Source organism: Falco cherrug, chromosome Z (genome assembly GCF_023634085.1).
Source record: "Falco cherrug isolate bFalChe1 chromosome Z, bFalChe1.pri, whole genome shotgun sequence".
Taxonomy (NCBI): Eukaryota; Metazoa; Chordata; class Aves; order Falconiformes; family Falconidae; genus Falco; species Falco cherrug.
Window position 1 is genome coordinate 35,620,847 of NC_073720.1, and position 16,945 is coordinate 35,637,791.

The 16,945-nt window shown below is 38.5% G+C and overlaps 1 protein-coding gene across 1 annotated transcript in view; it reads right to left on the bottom strand.

Annotated features, from left to right (window-relative positions):
* The window catches only part of BNC2 (basonuclin 2), a 237,177-nt gene that overhangs the window by 16,891 nt on the left and 203,341 nt on the right, over positions 1-16,945 (bottom strand). The window contains exon 4 of the mRNA XM_005441022.4: positions 10,096-12,062. Coding sequence (XP_005441079.3) covers positions 10,096-12,062 — 1,967 coding nt within the window. The remainder of the gene's footprint in view (positions 1-10,095; positions 12,063-16,945) is intronic.

Below are 16,945 nucleotides of genomic sequence, written 5' to 3' on the forward strand. Positions count from 1 at the left end.
TCAGGAGAGTGTAGTTTTGAAGTGGTTAAACAAGTGAAAAATAATTTGCAGGGACAAATACATAAGTTTTTTTTTAATGTGGATTTTTATGGTACTGTCATACAACCATTCACCGTTGAAGTTAAGTGTTTTTTTAATACCATTACTGAACTGCTGAAATGGATGCTAATATAGCTTGGAGTGCTAATGTCAAATCCTGGTAATAAAAAAGACAGACTGCTGAATGAAATAATTTCAAGTAAAAAATAGAACAAAAGTGCTCTCACTCTCGCTCTCCACTTTTATTGAATTGGGACTGACTAGGCCAATTGCTTTAGAAGTCTGTAAAGCACAATTACTAGTGAGCTGACTGACCCAGCAGTGCCCCTTCTGTGACAGAACAGACTAAAAAGGCTGCAGAATTAGTGCTGCTCCCCTATCTTGCTATCAGACCTGAGAGACGTCCAGCTCAGGATTTGTTATTCTTCCTGCCAGGGCCTGCCTCCACCCCTCATGAAATCTTGAATCTCAGTCTTGCATAATGTATCATCGTCTTCTTTAAACAAGGGCTCATTTACCTTTTCTGAGTGGGAATCCAAGTTCTCTTTCTAGCCATTGTATTTTTATATCTTCATCTACCAACACAGCTGTATATAGGACTTTCAGTACACGTATCTACAGACACACAGGCATACATACATGTTTGGGCTATTTTTATCTCCACATTTTGTGTGTTAAACACAAAAGTACAATGTAAGATTTACAGGCAGCGAAATTAACTGTGTACCATTTCTATTTTCAGTTATAAGTGGCTGAAGTGTAATTTCTCTTTTATTTTGGCATAACAAAGAAAAGGAGAGAGGGGGGAAAGAGAGGGAGGAAGAGGGAGAGAAAGGAAAAAAATGTATTGAACTGGAAGCGGGCAACACTTTTCCCTAGTTAATAAAATAAGCAATAAAGTTTGTAAAGCACTAGAATCAAAATCAGTAACATTGGAAATAACAACTTATAAAACTTATAATTTAGAGCTTATGTTTCAGACTCATATAGTTTGACATGGACATACAGCTTAGGGCTTTTTTTCCCCCTTTCTCTTAAAAACAAAACCCCAAAAACAAATGACAGCAAAAAATATCTTCTTACTACAATCTCATCCTTTCTTTCTCTATCCCCGTTCTCCCCCATCCAAAATGAACCACTTTCCTTTTATACACAATGCCAACAAAGTCCTGCAAGCCTTCCTTTTTTATGACAGTGTACATTTTTGGCAAATCTAAAACTCTTTCATTTCTCTTCCAGGTCCATTCATATGAAGCTTGCAGGTGCCTCATGGCAAAAATGTTAAATTATTTCTTAGACAGATCTTTTTAAGTAATGCTTTTTAGGGCAAGCTTAAATGCAAAATGAGCTCTTAATTAAAAAGAAAAAAAACACTTGCTTAGCACAAAGCAAACTGCTCATTTAAAAGATGTTGCTGGGAAGTCAGAAGCCTTAGATTTTCTTTAGAAGTGGTGGGCTCAAAACTTCTGTCAGCAAGTATTCAGTGTTTGTAATTAAAAGGCCAATGTATGAAGAGCTATAGGTGGTATCGCACCTGAGATATTCCTGTGTTACCTCAGGTCCCGACATACCATCTAAAATATTTCTATTGCCATTGGGAGTGTTTTATGTGTATCTGCTGGATGTGAATGAGTGATTTCCACTGTAGTACCTACAGCATAATGTCATGCATTCTAGTACATGATGTGTGGCACAGCTGGCCATCTTTCCTGAAGAAGCAGAAGGCTGTGAGTACTGCAGGTGAGGATTAAGGGGTAGTAAAAGCCATGCACAGTGTCTTGCAGCGCACTTGCAGTGCCTATACAGTACACAGTCTCTCCCTGACACTGTCGAGTATTTAAATCTCATTGATAACTCTACATTTCTGCCTTCAGGATCACCTTTAGATAAGTAGTCAGCAGTCTGGTTGTCTTCCCCCTTTACCATTTCTAACTATATGCACAGTATAATCCTGCAATTATAGGCTCTACGTTATGAATTTGCTGTTACTCCCTGTCATATTTGCTAATCACTAGCAACTTGTACAACCACGAAGAGGCATCCCAGATTTAGAGAGTTTGGGGTTTGGGTTTTCCTTTCCCCAGGGCCCATAAATTGCCAAACATTTCTGAGTAACACGTTTTTACTAAGATATATTCCAGTGCAGAACACACCTGTCTCACCTGTTTGTCGCAAACTCGCTTTCAGGCCAGTACCTCAGATATCTGTGACTACAGCAAAACGCTCCCTGTAGTTCTTAACCAATCCATCTGGATCTACTAGCCAAGACTTATCTTGTCAAAAAGTAATGGAATAGGAACCCAAATTAACTTTGTTTTACTATACTGATCGCCCGCTACATAAATCTACTTTAAAAAATACCCCATGACCTCACAAACCCTAGAAAGGACTGTGTCTTTGGGGTGAGGCCAACTGTGGACAATGTTTACCTATGCCTACACTGACAGAACTGGCACACTATCCTCCAAAATCCTCCAGTGTTGTAGCTATTTGGAGTCATCTACACCTGGTAATTTCTTCCCCTTCTGGGTTATTTTTTTCTTTCCCCACGTAATTTCTAGGAGTTGCCTCACCAGTTTTCTTACTTTCAAATAAAATTAGCTTTAATTCTGATATGCCTGAGCATGATCACTCAGTTCATGTTCTAATGAATGAAATGGCTCAAATCTAGGGGGAACATCATCACCACCACCATTAAGGGGAGAAGAAAATTGTCTCATCTACAAGTGATCTTTGGTTAGGCTGAAAGATCTGATGTAAAGTTTGCCTCTCCAGCTGACAGTTTCTATTTTCAGACAGACAAGCACAGCTGACAAATGAGTGTATCATGTTGGTATGTATGACAGCATTTACCTGCCTGTTTAGTGCCTCCCTCCTTCATTGACAGCTGTTAACTCCAAAGGGCAGTAAAGACCCAGCTACTGCTGCCACATGATGTGTTTCCCTCCCCCTTCCATTATTTCTCCCCAGACTCTTCCACCTGAGAATACTACATCTCAGGTTGCAGTGTCTTGCTCCATTTTCACACATCCAGGCTTTTGGGAATAGTGCCCTGGTGCTGTCTTGTAACTGCGAAGTACAGCTTCCTCCAGCATAGCAGAAATCTTACAGTTTTCTGCTGTTAAGTTTAAAAGAACAGCTAGAGCCTTTCTCTGCTGGAACTAACTTAGGTAGATGTTTTGTTTATCCCACTTCCAGAAGACTCTGAGATGGGACGTCTCTGTATATAGGGAACAGCTTTACATTTACTCAGGTAAATGGAAAACACTCGGGTTTTCTCCCAGTCTCTGAAGAGTTGTTTTTTCCAGTTATTTCCTGGGAACCTAGGGGCAACCAGGAAATTACGAATAAGCGTTCATGTTCCCAGTCATCTTCTCAAAATATCTCTTTCACCAAACACAAAACATATAGAACCTACACGGGAAACTTGTACCGAAAAAATCAAACATCTACACTATTTGTCACAATACATACCAAGGGAAAATACCACTCAATGCATGTTTGGCTTTTGGCTAGTACTTTCAATGCTTTATTTATGCTTACCACCTATGTTAATGCTGGTGTAGCAGTTTATTTAAATAAACTTTTCAGGTCACTGAAAAGTCCTTGATTTATTTTACAAGTTCACACAAGAATGAGACTTCTTGCACACAAGAATGAGACTTCTTGCACTGCACAAAAGCCTGTACTCTCACTCTCAAAGTGATACCATTTTATGTACCAAAAGAGAACAACGTACTGAAGACAACAGATAGTTTCAAAAACCAACCACAACCTCCAACTCAAACCCAAAACAAATGGACATGTGCAGTTGGAAAAGAACTCCCTCCACGCCAGAGCTAATCCTGCAAACTTTACTAACCAGGGCTTGTTTTAGTTTATTTATTTTCTTTTAAGTAAATAAATAATTAATTAGTATGAAAAAAATAGTTCTGTGTATTCTATTTTTAATTCTGCTTCTCTTGTTCACATTAGTGAGTATGCAATACGACAGGCAGTCTGCGTTCAACATGACTACTCATGGAAGAGTTTAGCTCTGTTAGGGCTGCCACAAAATGTTTCTTTGTGATCTAGGTTCTCTTGGGAAGGAAGAGTTATATGAACATTATCAATGACACACATCTTGGTGACTCTGCAAGAGAAAACCTAATGGTTCATACAACTGTATTGGATGTGCAGCTAGTCTCTTCATGAACTGCATTATGTCCATCAACAGTCGTATAGGTGTAAATATGTTAATATTTTAAATACGTATAAAAAATAGCCCTTTTGTCTCTTGACAAATAGTTCATCATACAGCTAATGTCTTCAAAACTGATTTCCTTGTTCTTATTGGAGGAAATGCAAGCTGTATATGACAGCTAATTGTATTAGGGGAAATACAGTAATAGTTATCATGGAGTGGTGTGAAATATCTTATTTCTTGGAGCTATCTGTTCCTAGAACTGAGTGCATTTATAGAAAATAATTATTTAAAAAGTTATCTGCAGAAGTTTCCAAGTACACTAGGATGATGAAAAACTGGGTGCTGTTGTGTCAAGGAGGTGATAACAGGGGGCAGGTAGCAGCTTTCTCACATCTTCACCTCTCTTGATAATGTATGCAGTGGCTCATCATAGGTAACTGATGTTAATTTATTCAAGCACACCTGTACAGGGCTGGAAGTCAGGTAACCAGACAAAATGTATCTGCTTTTTCAATACAGCTACCCAGAGGCCTATATCTGCTCAAATTTAGTTCTAGAGACATCAGCAGGTTTTAATAAACCACCTACAGATGTCTTGTTCCATAGAAATCAAGGAGTTTACATTTTAAATCTGGACTGATTTAACTAGCAATCAAGTGGCATGATCACACTTGGCACCAATAGTTGCCTCATATTTATTCATAAGTTAATGAGCAGATATTATTTTGTTTTCAAATTTATTCATGGGCTCAATCACCTTTTCCATCTTGTGGAACACACACACACACACTCTCTCTCTCACTTTGTGAGAAAACTGAAAGGCAAACCTGAGCAATTGATAGTCCTACTTCAGCAGCAGAAACACAAAGTGAAAACTTCTTGCTTTGTTCCTCTGAACAGGTACACTAAGAATTAATTTATTTTTCATACTATGACAGAAAGGAAAATACAGTAACATATTGTTACTAAATCTGTGTCCTCGCTTAAGAAATCCAGATTTTAATAGTGCCAGTTCTGAGGTGAAAGAGGGATTTAGCATGCACTAAGGCTGCAGAGAAGATGGCTGTATTTCTCCTTAAGATCCAACTGTAGCTTCTCAACAAGACTTACTGAAGGTGTAAGGTCTGCCCACCTCCTGTTTCATGAGTGTTTTTGACCACAAAAGTCTTGGCTCTTAAAGGTGAAAGCCAGGAACAAAGAAGTCAAGTGCTCTAAACTTCACCTTCCAGACCTTCAGCTCTGCACATGCTCTCCAACACAGACCTTTGGATAAAACTGGGGCATTACTGTCCTCCTTGGACAGGAAATAACTGTTCTCTTCTCCCATTCACATGTCTCATCCACAGCTCAGGATCATGCCTGAGCAGCTGTACCTCAGTGCTGGCTTCAAGGACCAACCAAATCTATCTCTTTGTAAGGCAAAGTCAGTATCTACTGGGGCAGGACTCTCAGATGAGGCTGGGGAGCAGATCCCAGGGGAATCTAAGCACTGGGGCCCTTTCTCCCCAGTCACAGGACAGACCTCTGTGTCCAGATAGAATTCACTTTACAAGGAGTATTCTTTCCATTCAAGTGCAACAGTTCTCACAAGAATATGTCTTCTTCCCGTCTCTCTTTTCCATCTAAAAAAATACTTGGAAAAGGTGTCTTTCTCTTCAAAAGGAACCTTATGACATTGCTTCTGACCACCCACAAAATTTTTAATACAGTCTCTTTTCCTATTTATTCTCCATGGCATTCTTGCAACAAGATGTAGCAGGAATGTCTTGCTTTTAGAAGAAAGGACATCTGAAGTAAATACAGAAACAAAAGTGGATGAACAGCTCATTCAGGGAGTGGCTGCTGAGGAATGGAAGGAAAATGTGGTTTTTACAAATGTAGTGCTTCCAGGAAAAGCACGACAGAAACAATTCTCTGCTTTGAGAAAAGACCAAAGATATAGGTATGTATAAGGCTGATCTGAGGAGTGATGTTACTTGTAGCTCAGAAGATGAAAAAAGGCCCTTTAAAAAAACTAGGCTCAGTGGAGCTTGACTATTCAAAAGCAATACTGTCTAATTTTGAGAAGGCAAAACAGAATTACTGGGTCATTGACAGTAAGGGCCAGGACTTCACTTTGCTTTTCTCTGCCCTGTGTTGAAAAAACACGTGTAAGGTGGGACTCCTGAATTTCTGGTTATCTTGACCCTAATTTACAAGGAGCAGCAATGTTTAGTCACAGACCTCAGATGATATTCCAACCTTTCTGGCAGAAGGTATTTATACAGGAGTTGACCTTGGCACAAACGATGTAGGAACAGTGAAGCTGGATTTAGCCAACGCTCAACACAAATTGCTACAGGATGCATTCCACAATGGAGGGTTGCAGCTGTGAGATGGATAAAACCCCCTCCTTTGGACAAAGTAGCACTGCGTTGGCCCCTGACGGGATCTGCTGCCTCTGCTAACCAGCAGTTTGTACCGCAACCCCACCCTTGCAAAGCCCATTTACAACAGCTACACCCACTGTCAACAATTTGGAGTTTTGTGCATGTACAGGACTGGCGGAATATAGTCAAACCTTTGACTAACTATAATTGCATTAGAAAAGGTCCTAAGCCGTATCAGATGGCTCTAAAGGAAACAAAAAGGATCAGCTGATGTTATCTATCTCCGCTTAAGCTTGTATTTTCTTTTAGAACATGACTAGCGTTATGAAGTTTAGACCTCTAACTAGTTATAACAGGATTAATAATATTATTAGAACAAAACTAGTAATATAATTAATAAAATGACTAAAATAAAAGTAATAACTTCACAAGACTTGTAAGCTATGGGACAGCTAGGACTGATTTCATTAAGATGATCGCACTAAAAAAAAATTATTTAATTTTAACCTGCAAAGCAAAGAAATTCTGATCTTCTCTAGCTAGTCAAAGATTATGTGATTCAAAACACAATCAAATCACACAGATTTTTTATAATATGTCCAAAATGGATTACCAATACATGACAAATATTATCCAGGAATTATTACTGCATGCTTCAGGTAGCTATTTCTTACTTCTTGTACAGCGACTAATAGTAAAACGCTTCTGAGCTTTTTAAAGTGAAACTGATGTAAGTGGCTGGAATAAGTTCGTGGTTACCAATGACATAAATTTAGTTATCCAGTTCTCTTTGAGGAGCTCTCCATAATCTGAAGAGCTACAAATTGTATACTTAGGTAATGACTCTCTTTAAAATTAATGTATGTATTCAAAAGGAATATCAGCAAAAAATAAAAACAATTCAAATGGGAAAATCTTCTGGGCAATTAAAAAGTTTTTGAGAAAAAAAGATGATATATTAATTCAACTTTTACTGCCAAACTTTATATAAAAAAACACCTTGTATTTTGAGGCAATAATAAAGAAGAATGTTTTAAATGTTTACTTAATTCTTTCATCCACTTTCTTTTATATGCTGCACATACGCTTTCATTTCTGCACATTGCTGGACATTGCACTTCTGGTTAAGAATGCATAGCCCAGGGAAGTTTGGAAGATGTTTCTTGCTCAAGTATCTGAAAGAATTATCAAGAACCATGAGAGCATTTGTTGGTTCTTTCAAGGCACTTCCAGACAACTGTTGCAAACCAGGAGTGCTAATGAATTTATAAAAACGTCAAGCCTGAATGGGCACACAAATTGTACCACACCTTTGAATTTTTTGAAGTGTATAACCACTCTTAAATCTTTGCAATTAAAGGGTATAATATGCCTACTGAATTTCTTTTGTCCCAAGTGCAACACGTAACTGAACCACGTTCTGAATGTTAATAGTGGAATGATATAAAAAGAAGGTCTTGTGCCTTACATAACTCATAATATTATGTAAATAATGATTTTATCTATAAATATGCAGCCTGCATTTTAAGTTCCTGAATTAGATTTTTATTTTATGGCTCGCTTTTAATCAGCTTAATAGGAGTGTCTTACATAGTTCACAAAATATTTTCAAAATGTTCCCTTTTTTAATGTTCTTTTCTCATAAATATGTTATGTATGTCATCACAGTCATCTCTTATTTAGAACATATAAATCTTTACTATCCTAACTTTATTATTAGCATGATCTATCTATGGATTCCTGCTGAAATTTAATACATTGCATAAAGTTCTAAACCCTAAAGCTGGCCACTTTTTACTTCACATGCTGAATGCAAAGCTGTTTTTCTTAGTACCTGACTGACTTTTCATAATCCACTTGAGGAAACAGACCAACCAAGTCTTGATGAACAAAACTTGTGCAATTTCAGGAACTGAGAGGGGTTGCACACTTCTAAACTCAGTGTAGATTATACCACTGACTCACATGCCTCCCTTGTCAAACTCAAGTCTCATAAATGTTATCAGGATACAGCAAGAAAGGAGCCTTAATTTAGTTTTACCTGCTTCATCTCCAGTGGTTTCATCCTACTGAAATGCAAACATTCTAGATTGTCCTTCTTATTAATTTTGAACATGTATTCTTACGTGTGTTCCTATTTTTCTGTTTAGTGGATTTCATAAATGATAACAGAAGATATGAGATATTTGGGGACTGGACTCTCCATCAAAATAGTGAATTCTGGCTCCTCAGTATCCTCAACACTAACTTGCTTTCATTTTGTATGACATGATATATTCACTTTCAAACCACATCAGTTTCGGGGGGGGGGGGGGGGGGAGGGGGCAGGGGGGGCAGAAAGAAAAAGGAGCTGTGTGTGAAATGTTTAGCTAGGTTTAATTTCCTTCCTGTGTCTGCTGAGTTTTTACAACATAATGAAAAAATATGAAACACAAATAAAGGAAAAGATCACTCACCATCAGTCCATGAACCAGAGAGATTTTGTTATGTGACAATATGATCATCATCACACGCTACAGCTTTTATCCACGAGTTTGAAATAACTGTGTTATCCTACCACCTTGACAAATTCCATTTATATTACATTTTCCTCAGGAATGAAAAAGAGTGCTGTATAAAAAAACCCCAACAACCTAAGAGTTTAAGGACCAGCTGCTTCTGTTTAAGCCCAACTGTTTCAGTATTGATGCAGCATAGCTAGGGCATGATGTCATTTGAAGTGCTAGCAGAATATACCCTGGTTGATCTTAAAAATATGTAGGGGTCTACCCTCTCCTCTCTGAGTGTGCGTAATTCCCATCAGTGGGAAAGGGAGTTGCCCACATGCATAAAAGAAGATAAAGCAGGCTAAATGACCATAGTGGACAGAGAGGTGTATAAGTTCTACTGAAAAAAGGCACAACTATTTTCTTAAGATTTACTTGTTCTTGCTACAACATAGCAGCTAGTTTGAAAAATTGAAGACAAGAAAGAACAGCCTTCAAATGATTTTTGTTTGCTTTCATATGACCCTATGAGATAGAAATCATTCTTTTATTGCAGTTCTTCCCTTCTCTGCATCCATCCACTCATCCACCTGTCCATCCGCTCCTTCCCTCCTGTTGTCCTATGGTTTGATATGCATGTATGGAGATACTTGTATTGTATATAACTGACTTAATAGAAGCTTTTCTTGTTTTAAATTTGCAGGGAGAAGAAAATCAATGTAATAAAAGCTTCAGCTTATAAACAGAAGTACAATGCACATGTTCACAGTCACACAGAAAGAATAATGACACTTATTATCTAGCCAGTCACTTAAGAGGATGTCACAATATGTACTATTCTGAATGCCAAGCAACAGTGAAAATCTTAGTGATAAAATTCTCTCAATGTCATGGGAACACGATTGTCACTTATCATTATTGTACATCTCTCTATTTCTTCATATATCCTAAACTGCCTATTCTTACATAATTCAACACATTTAATAATGTAGAAAATCAATTAATATTTACTGACCTGTCTCTGCTTCTCCGTGATGGGAACGCAGCATTACAGCCAGCCACTGTGCAGACATGCATCTCTTTTAAATGAACATTTCTGTAGTGAAGCTTCACACTGTAGGAACTCTTGAAACTTTTCTTGCACACATAACAGATCTTGGGGTCTGGGCTGGAGCACATTTCACCTTCTGGGGAGAACTTCTGAGGACTGCTGTAGTTGAATGTAGAAGCAAAACTTTCATGAAGGGCAGCCATACTGGCACTGCCCCCATTGTACAGTCCATATTGGCTCATGTAGAACATGTCATATGTAGGGTCTGTATACTCTTCCTTCACCTTAATGACATCCTGGTTGGAAGAGTCATTGTGGTTTTCATCTGGTCTGTCACTGTGCATCATAGATTTTTCACCAGGTTCGTGGAGATGATCATCACCTTCCATGGATTCCTCACACAGTTTGGGCTCTGACGATTCTGACTCATTTTCATAGTCTCTCTCATGCTCCTGGTCTTCTGATGTCATGCTGTCTGCCCTTCTTATGTCTGGTCTGGAAATACATCTGCTTCTGTCACTTTTGGAAAAGTCTTTCACAGACAGGCCGGGGCTCATCTCCTCCTGAGAATGGCAATGATTGTCATGACCAATGTCATTCACCATCGTGCTGCTGTCATTCACCTCTTCGTCTTCATCATCAAACTCATCTGCAGTATCGATAACTTCCTTTTCAATTTTAACTGGCATGCTTGACTTCCTTGGCTTTTTCTTGGGGGCAAGGTCCGCGTTAGGCTCTGGGGTGGGCATCAGCACTGAAGGTACTGATGACTCCGAAGGAGGAGGGGGATGCTGCTCCATGCCACTCACTGCTGGTATTATTGGACTGGTAGGGAGTGAGGTTGGAGGACTCACCATCTCTCCAGGAGTAAGTAAATTTCTGTAAAAAGGAGGAACAGGTTGGACAGTCTTTAAAGCTGGGAACACCAGCTGACTGGGAAGAGGGTTCTGTAGTACAGGATCTAGAGGAGGAGTGGTAAACCCCATTGGTGGACGCCCAGGGCTTGTTAAAGTTAGGCTGGATTTTGTACTTGCTATGACTGGAGTGGCAGCACCTGATGTAGCACGAATTAGATCTTTATCACGGTTATTCCTTAGCATAGGCATGTGGAGGCGGGGATTGGGGTTAGCACTGTGGCGATTGCGGCTTCTGAGAGAGCTGAAGACCATGTTGCAGCCCTCAATAGTGCACCGGTGCTTGATCTTCAGGTGAACGGCATTGTAGTGGATTTTAAGAGTACCTTTGTCATAGAAAGTTTTGCCACATGCATTGCAAAACACTCTTCCTTTCCTGGAGGCCGATCCCATTCTCCTCATTCTGTGAATGCGGAATGAGCTTTTAGTGTGTTCTGTTTTTGATAAATCATTGACGGGCGTAGGTGTCTGAACAGGAGAGACACAGGCTGGCTCAGTTTTGGGCTCAACATTTGTGATGCTGGTCAAAGCATTCCTGCTGGATGTTTGCTCATTCTTGAAAGGCGTAGGGGAAACTTCAGATTCACTGCTCTCATTATACTCATTTTGGGTTGTAAGGCTTGGTTCTCGGAGCCTCATAGCTGGCTGTTCCAGCAGGAGGCCGTTTGGAGGCAGCCCCAGCAGTGGAGCAGAGACTGGATTTATGTATTGGAATGGAAGCAAGAATGCAAGACTATTCGGGATGTTTTCAAAATGATGAATGCTGGAAGGGTTGCTATTCTCCAGGTGAGCAAGGAGACTTGGGCTCCTGGTGCGATTATTGCTTTCAATAAAAGTCCTTATATCTGAATCTGTCTTTGAAGATGGCACAGCCACAGCCTGCCCTTCTTTTTCTTGAATTGCCATCAGCTCCACGATGGATTTTGTTTCTCCAAATCTCAGAAACTGCTGAAGGGTAATGATCTCTTCTTCCCTGGACATGATGGCCCAGCGGTCCAGCACCTTGCCTGCAGCATCCTAGAGGCCATATCAAAGAAACAACAAAGACAAACACAAAGAAAAAACTTATTGATTCTGCATAATTATTGAATTCAATAGAAGGTGCTCTGCTGCCTGGACATGAAACACTAAGCTCAAAAAACAACCATGCAAACAGCGTTAATAGAACTCGACCAAAAAATGCAAACTTTCCAGCCATGCAAATACAGTAATTAGAGTCACAGTCAGAGAAACAGATTGAGTTTAATAATGTCAGAGCAAACAAAATTTAGACCACAGAGCTCTGTGATCTAAAATGCTTTCAATGCTTGTATTTTAACAACAGTGATCTATGTACAATGCTACTGTTTAGCATACATTAGTGTAAAACACAAACTGTTGCTGTGCACTCTATTGTAAAATATAGAAAATTGTACCTTAATTGCTATTAAATGGTGACACTATAAGAAAGAGCTAAATAAATGCATCTGATAGATTTGCTTCTTAAATATGAGCAGACATAAGACTGAAGTCACTCATGGGCAATCTCACAAGAAATTTTGATGCAAGGCAAAAAGTCTTAAAAATAGCACATAATACTTGTACCTTACTCCTTTTTTTTTTTTCCTTTTTTCTTTTTTTTCCCATGACAGCAATACTGAAAAACATATTCATTATAAACTTGCATCAAAAGGTAGAAATTGGGGCACTGGTTTTAAGCATAACTGGACTATTAGTGGCAATTGATTGTAAGCTTGTAATCTTGGTACACTTTAGACTTAAGAGATTACTTTTTTTCAGCCTTGTTATAAATGACAGTTAAAAATATGTAAAAAGTAAGCATCTGATGGATGTAGATAGCATAAATGTGTAAAAATGTTGTCTCTTAACATTGCCTTCTGATAGCAAGGGAAAAATCCAGAGAGAATACACATCAGTAATCACTAGACTATCTGTTGTTAAATATACATTAAAAAGCATTTTACACTTTCATTTTTGCTAGTAAGCATGAGATTTGCCTGAAGGTAGGACTTAAAAATTCTGCAATGTAATGTCAGGCAATCCATTCCAGCATGTATTGATAAAAACATATTAAAATACTTATATAATGAATACATCATTTTATTGGCATCTTTCCTTTTGGGCAAATGCTGGACATAACATCAGCACAGTAACTATAACCAACAGGCGCTGTTGCAGGCCATCAAAACAGAATTATTCCTTGTTTCCTCATGCATTAAACAGTTTGAAAGCCTTGCAGATACTCCACCGCACTGTCTCTGATCTTTTTAAATCTTGAATCTCAGCTTCAGAACCTTATCTGAACATTTTGGGCTACACACTATTGCGAAAACCACTAGCTCTTGTTTGATTATGAAGCCTGCAAATACTTTTCTTCCCCACCTGCTTCCCCTGCCCCAGTCTTATTTATTTCTTTATCTTCAGTCTTCAGAGGATTGATTTCTTGTCTCCCCTTACATGTCCTAGAGTACTGGAAAATGCAGTTTGGCCCAAATAGTAAAGAATATATTTATTTGATTACAGGTGATTTTATTATTTCAGTTCTGATCTATTTCACTTCTCTGGACACAAAGTTAATGACAAAGGTCAATGCAATATATGTTTCGGTACCTTAGGTGCAACTGTCAAACCTTCAGAAAGGCTCCACACATAACCACCCACAATCAAACCCTACAAGACTATGAAACCCCCAACAGCAATTAATTATGGAAAATCTTACCCAGCTAACCCAGATGGAAAGCCCCAGAAACCATCTCTATGCAGAAAATGTTCATCATGTATTTACACAGCAGGAAACACTGTGATGCAGATGCTGGTCCTGGCTTGCAGCATTAGTCAGGAAATCTCTGCACCTCTAAACACCTTTAAGCACGGTGGACATCTCTAATTTCTATGCCCTCACAGTTCTACCTGTCTGTTGGAGCAGTATTTCACAGACCTGTCAGTACTATCTAGTAGATATCATCCAGAATAACAAAAAAAAACCCCACCCAACAACAAAACAATGTGAAACAATACAAAACCAAAATGGGGCAAGGGCAGGGAGGAAAAAAATACCACCACCAAACAATCAAAGGACAGGTTCATATTTTAAAGCTCTAAGATTCTATTTTTTTCCCACTCAATTAACTTTGGCTACTCTCCCCATGAGTGTGACCTGAAGCTTCTCACATTTACTACTCCCACAACTTCCAGTCAGCCATACCAGCTTTATATTTGAGTAATTCCTCCCTGGAACTGCAAAACCAGACTCAGTTAAGATTTTGGTCTCCAGGCCTTCACTGTTACCTCTGACCCAATCTATACATACACATTTCTGATCCCAAGCCACAAGCATTAATTCTTTCTAACTGTAACTTGCACTGTTTGAAGATGGAAATAACATCATCTAATTTACACTGCTTACATGTATTGACTTAAGATTCCTGTCTGCAGCCAGCTGCAGGCTGCTTTATAATGTACTACTGGTACTAATTTTGTTTCGTTTTTGCTTTAATTTGTAAATCACTCACAGGTTTATGTAACAGATGGATGCTTTACAAAAATGGATATTTAAGTAAATAAAACTTAAATATAGCCAGCAGGATAGTAACTAATGTGAACAGTAGGTAGAGAACGTGTAACAGACTCCCACACATCAGTGGAAGGTGGTATTGCACAGTCCCTCTCCCAGCAGCAGCACAACCAGCTCCTTGCATGCACAGGACAGGCAGCCATCATCCAAATGTGGGGGCTCCCAGTACGCTTTCAGGGAGTTATTCCACAGCTTAACTCATAGAAGCTGGCAGTTGGCTACATGAGCTACCCCTCAATGAGATGCTACCACTCTTTGTTTCATTTAGTTTAAGGATTTGCAACTAGGATGGCCAGACCTTCAGCAGCTGCAAAGTCCCACTGACCAGAGACACTGGCAGTCAAGGGTGTGATTGTCATGGGTTTACCCTCACTGTCAGAGAAACAGCAGGGAATCAGACAGCTCTTAAATGATCACTGCATATTCCTACGAGTTATATCAAGCTATATTTTGTTAATTTTCAGCAAGAAGTTATTTGGCTTTTATGCCCCATCAAAAGTAAAGAAAAATTGCACAGATGCCTGTATTTCATAGAAAACACATACTTATGGATACGGTGCAGCATATACTTCAATATTTACATAGTGATGGCTTTCCATAAATCATTGTAAGTATGTATTATGCAAAGCTAGATAAAGAGGGAATAGGAATGTCATTTTTTGATAAAACTTAAAATTAACAAAAAATCTAACCATTATCCCCTTTGAATTAAGCTATAACTAGCTAGGGATCTCTCTGTATATGGTAATACCTGATTAGAGGTTCAAGTCCTTTCTTACATGTAATCGATTTCTTGTTTCTTACAATCTCTCACGGTAAATTTTCTCCCCAAAGCCATTAAATCATATCCACATTTAAATATTTCATGACAAAAGGTTCCAATTTATATTACTTTTTTCAGCTCACAACTGATTAAGCCAAGCCTCCTGTGACAATGTATACAAGGAAGTCAGTGAATATAGAGATACCACTGCACACTTACAGCTCTAAGCCAGGCAACAGACAAGTAAGCCCAACCCCTATGGCATACAGAGATGCTCTTCCTTTTTTGCTCAAACAGCCTTGTTTTTAATTTAGTTTTATTTTATATGTGTGGGTAACACACTCACAATTTCATATGGAGAAAATCTTTTAATCTCTAAATCCAATTAAATTAACCTCCAAGACATAACCTTGAATCTTTTCTTAAGTCTAAACACACACTTGACTCCATTATTTGTATAGGTATAGATTTATATACAGACACATACTACATTAGATCTATAAAGTAATGTCATGGTTAATCACCCTAACCACCCTGAACCTGCCTCCTCATTTTTGCTGACCGTACGTTAGGATGAGATGTGTCAGGATATGTTAGGGTACATCTCTTAAACTTCTGGGTCAGACAGAACAGGTGATGACGGGTGTCATGATGACTGTCTTTGATGATACGAACAGACTACAACAGAAGATGGACACAGAGATCACTCCCATTTTTAGGAGCTTAATTTGGGAGGATTGTGAAGATGAGTCTTCATTTCCTGAGTGCTTTTAGGCTTTACAAATTTCAAGCTTTCAACTCAGCTTTAAAACCTCCCAATTAAAAACCTGTCTATTTAGAGAATACGACAGTCTAGACAAAGATATACTATAAACATACACTGTAAACCTTGAACTTTTGTTATAAAATTAGTTTAATAAAACTCTCACTTTGTGTGGGAAGCTCTATTGACTCCTGTGCCTGTATTACCTGTGGGTAATTTTGTATGTCTAAATTCACACAGACACATGTATGTAAATACATGAACGAATCACAGACTTTTTGCAGTTCTATTTTTACCTTACTCATTAACTGCTTGGCATAGGTAAAATGTATATATACACCTGGCTGAATACATTGTGAGACATGATTATACAAGAGCTGAGATTAACAGAAAGGTTAAAAAAAAAGGTAAAAATTGCTTCTTAAGGCTTATATTCTGGGAAAAATTCAAGGATTACTTTTGGGCACTATTGTGATAACTTCTGAGAAGCACTCCAAGTTACATAGGAAAACACATTGCTGGCCTTCATATTCTAGCAAGTTTGCATACGTACCATAAAACTGCCACATTTGATGCAGATCAGCTAAGTATCCATGTTATAAAATACTACATAGATACATGTTTGATTAAATAATTAAGCAAGCCTAGTGTTTATCACAATTCTTGCTTCTATAAGCACTTCTTAAAGAGCTATGTATTTTCTAGCTGATCTCAAAGAAACATTTTGAGTGCAGCTGTAACAGCTGAAAAGCAGACAAAGATATTCATTTGGTCATACTATAATTGCAGAGGATGGTTTT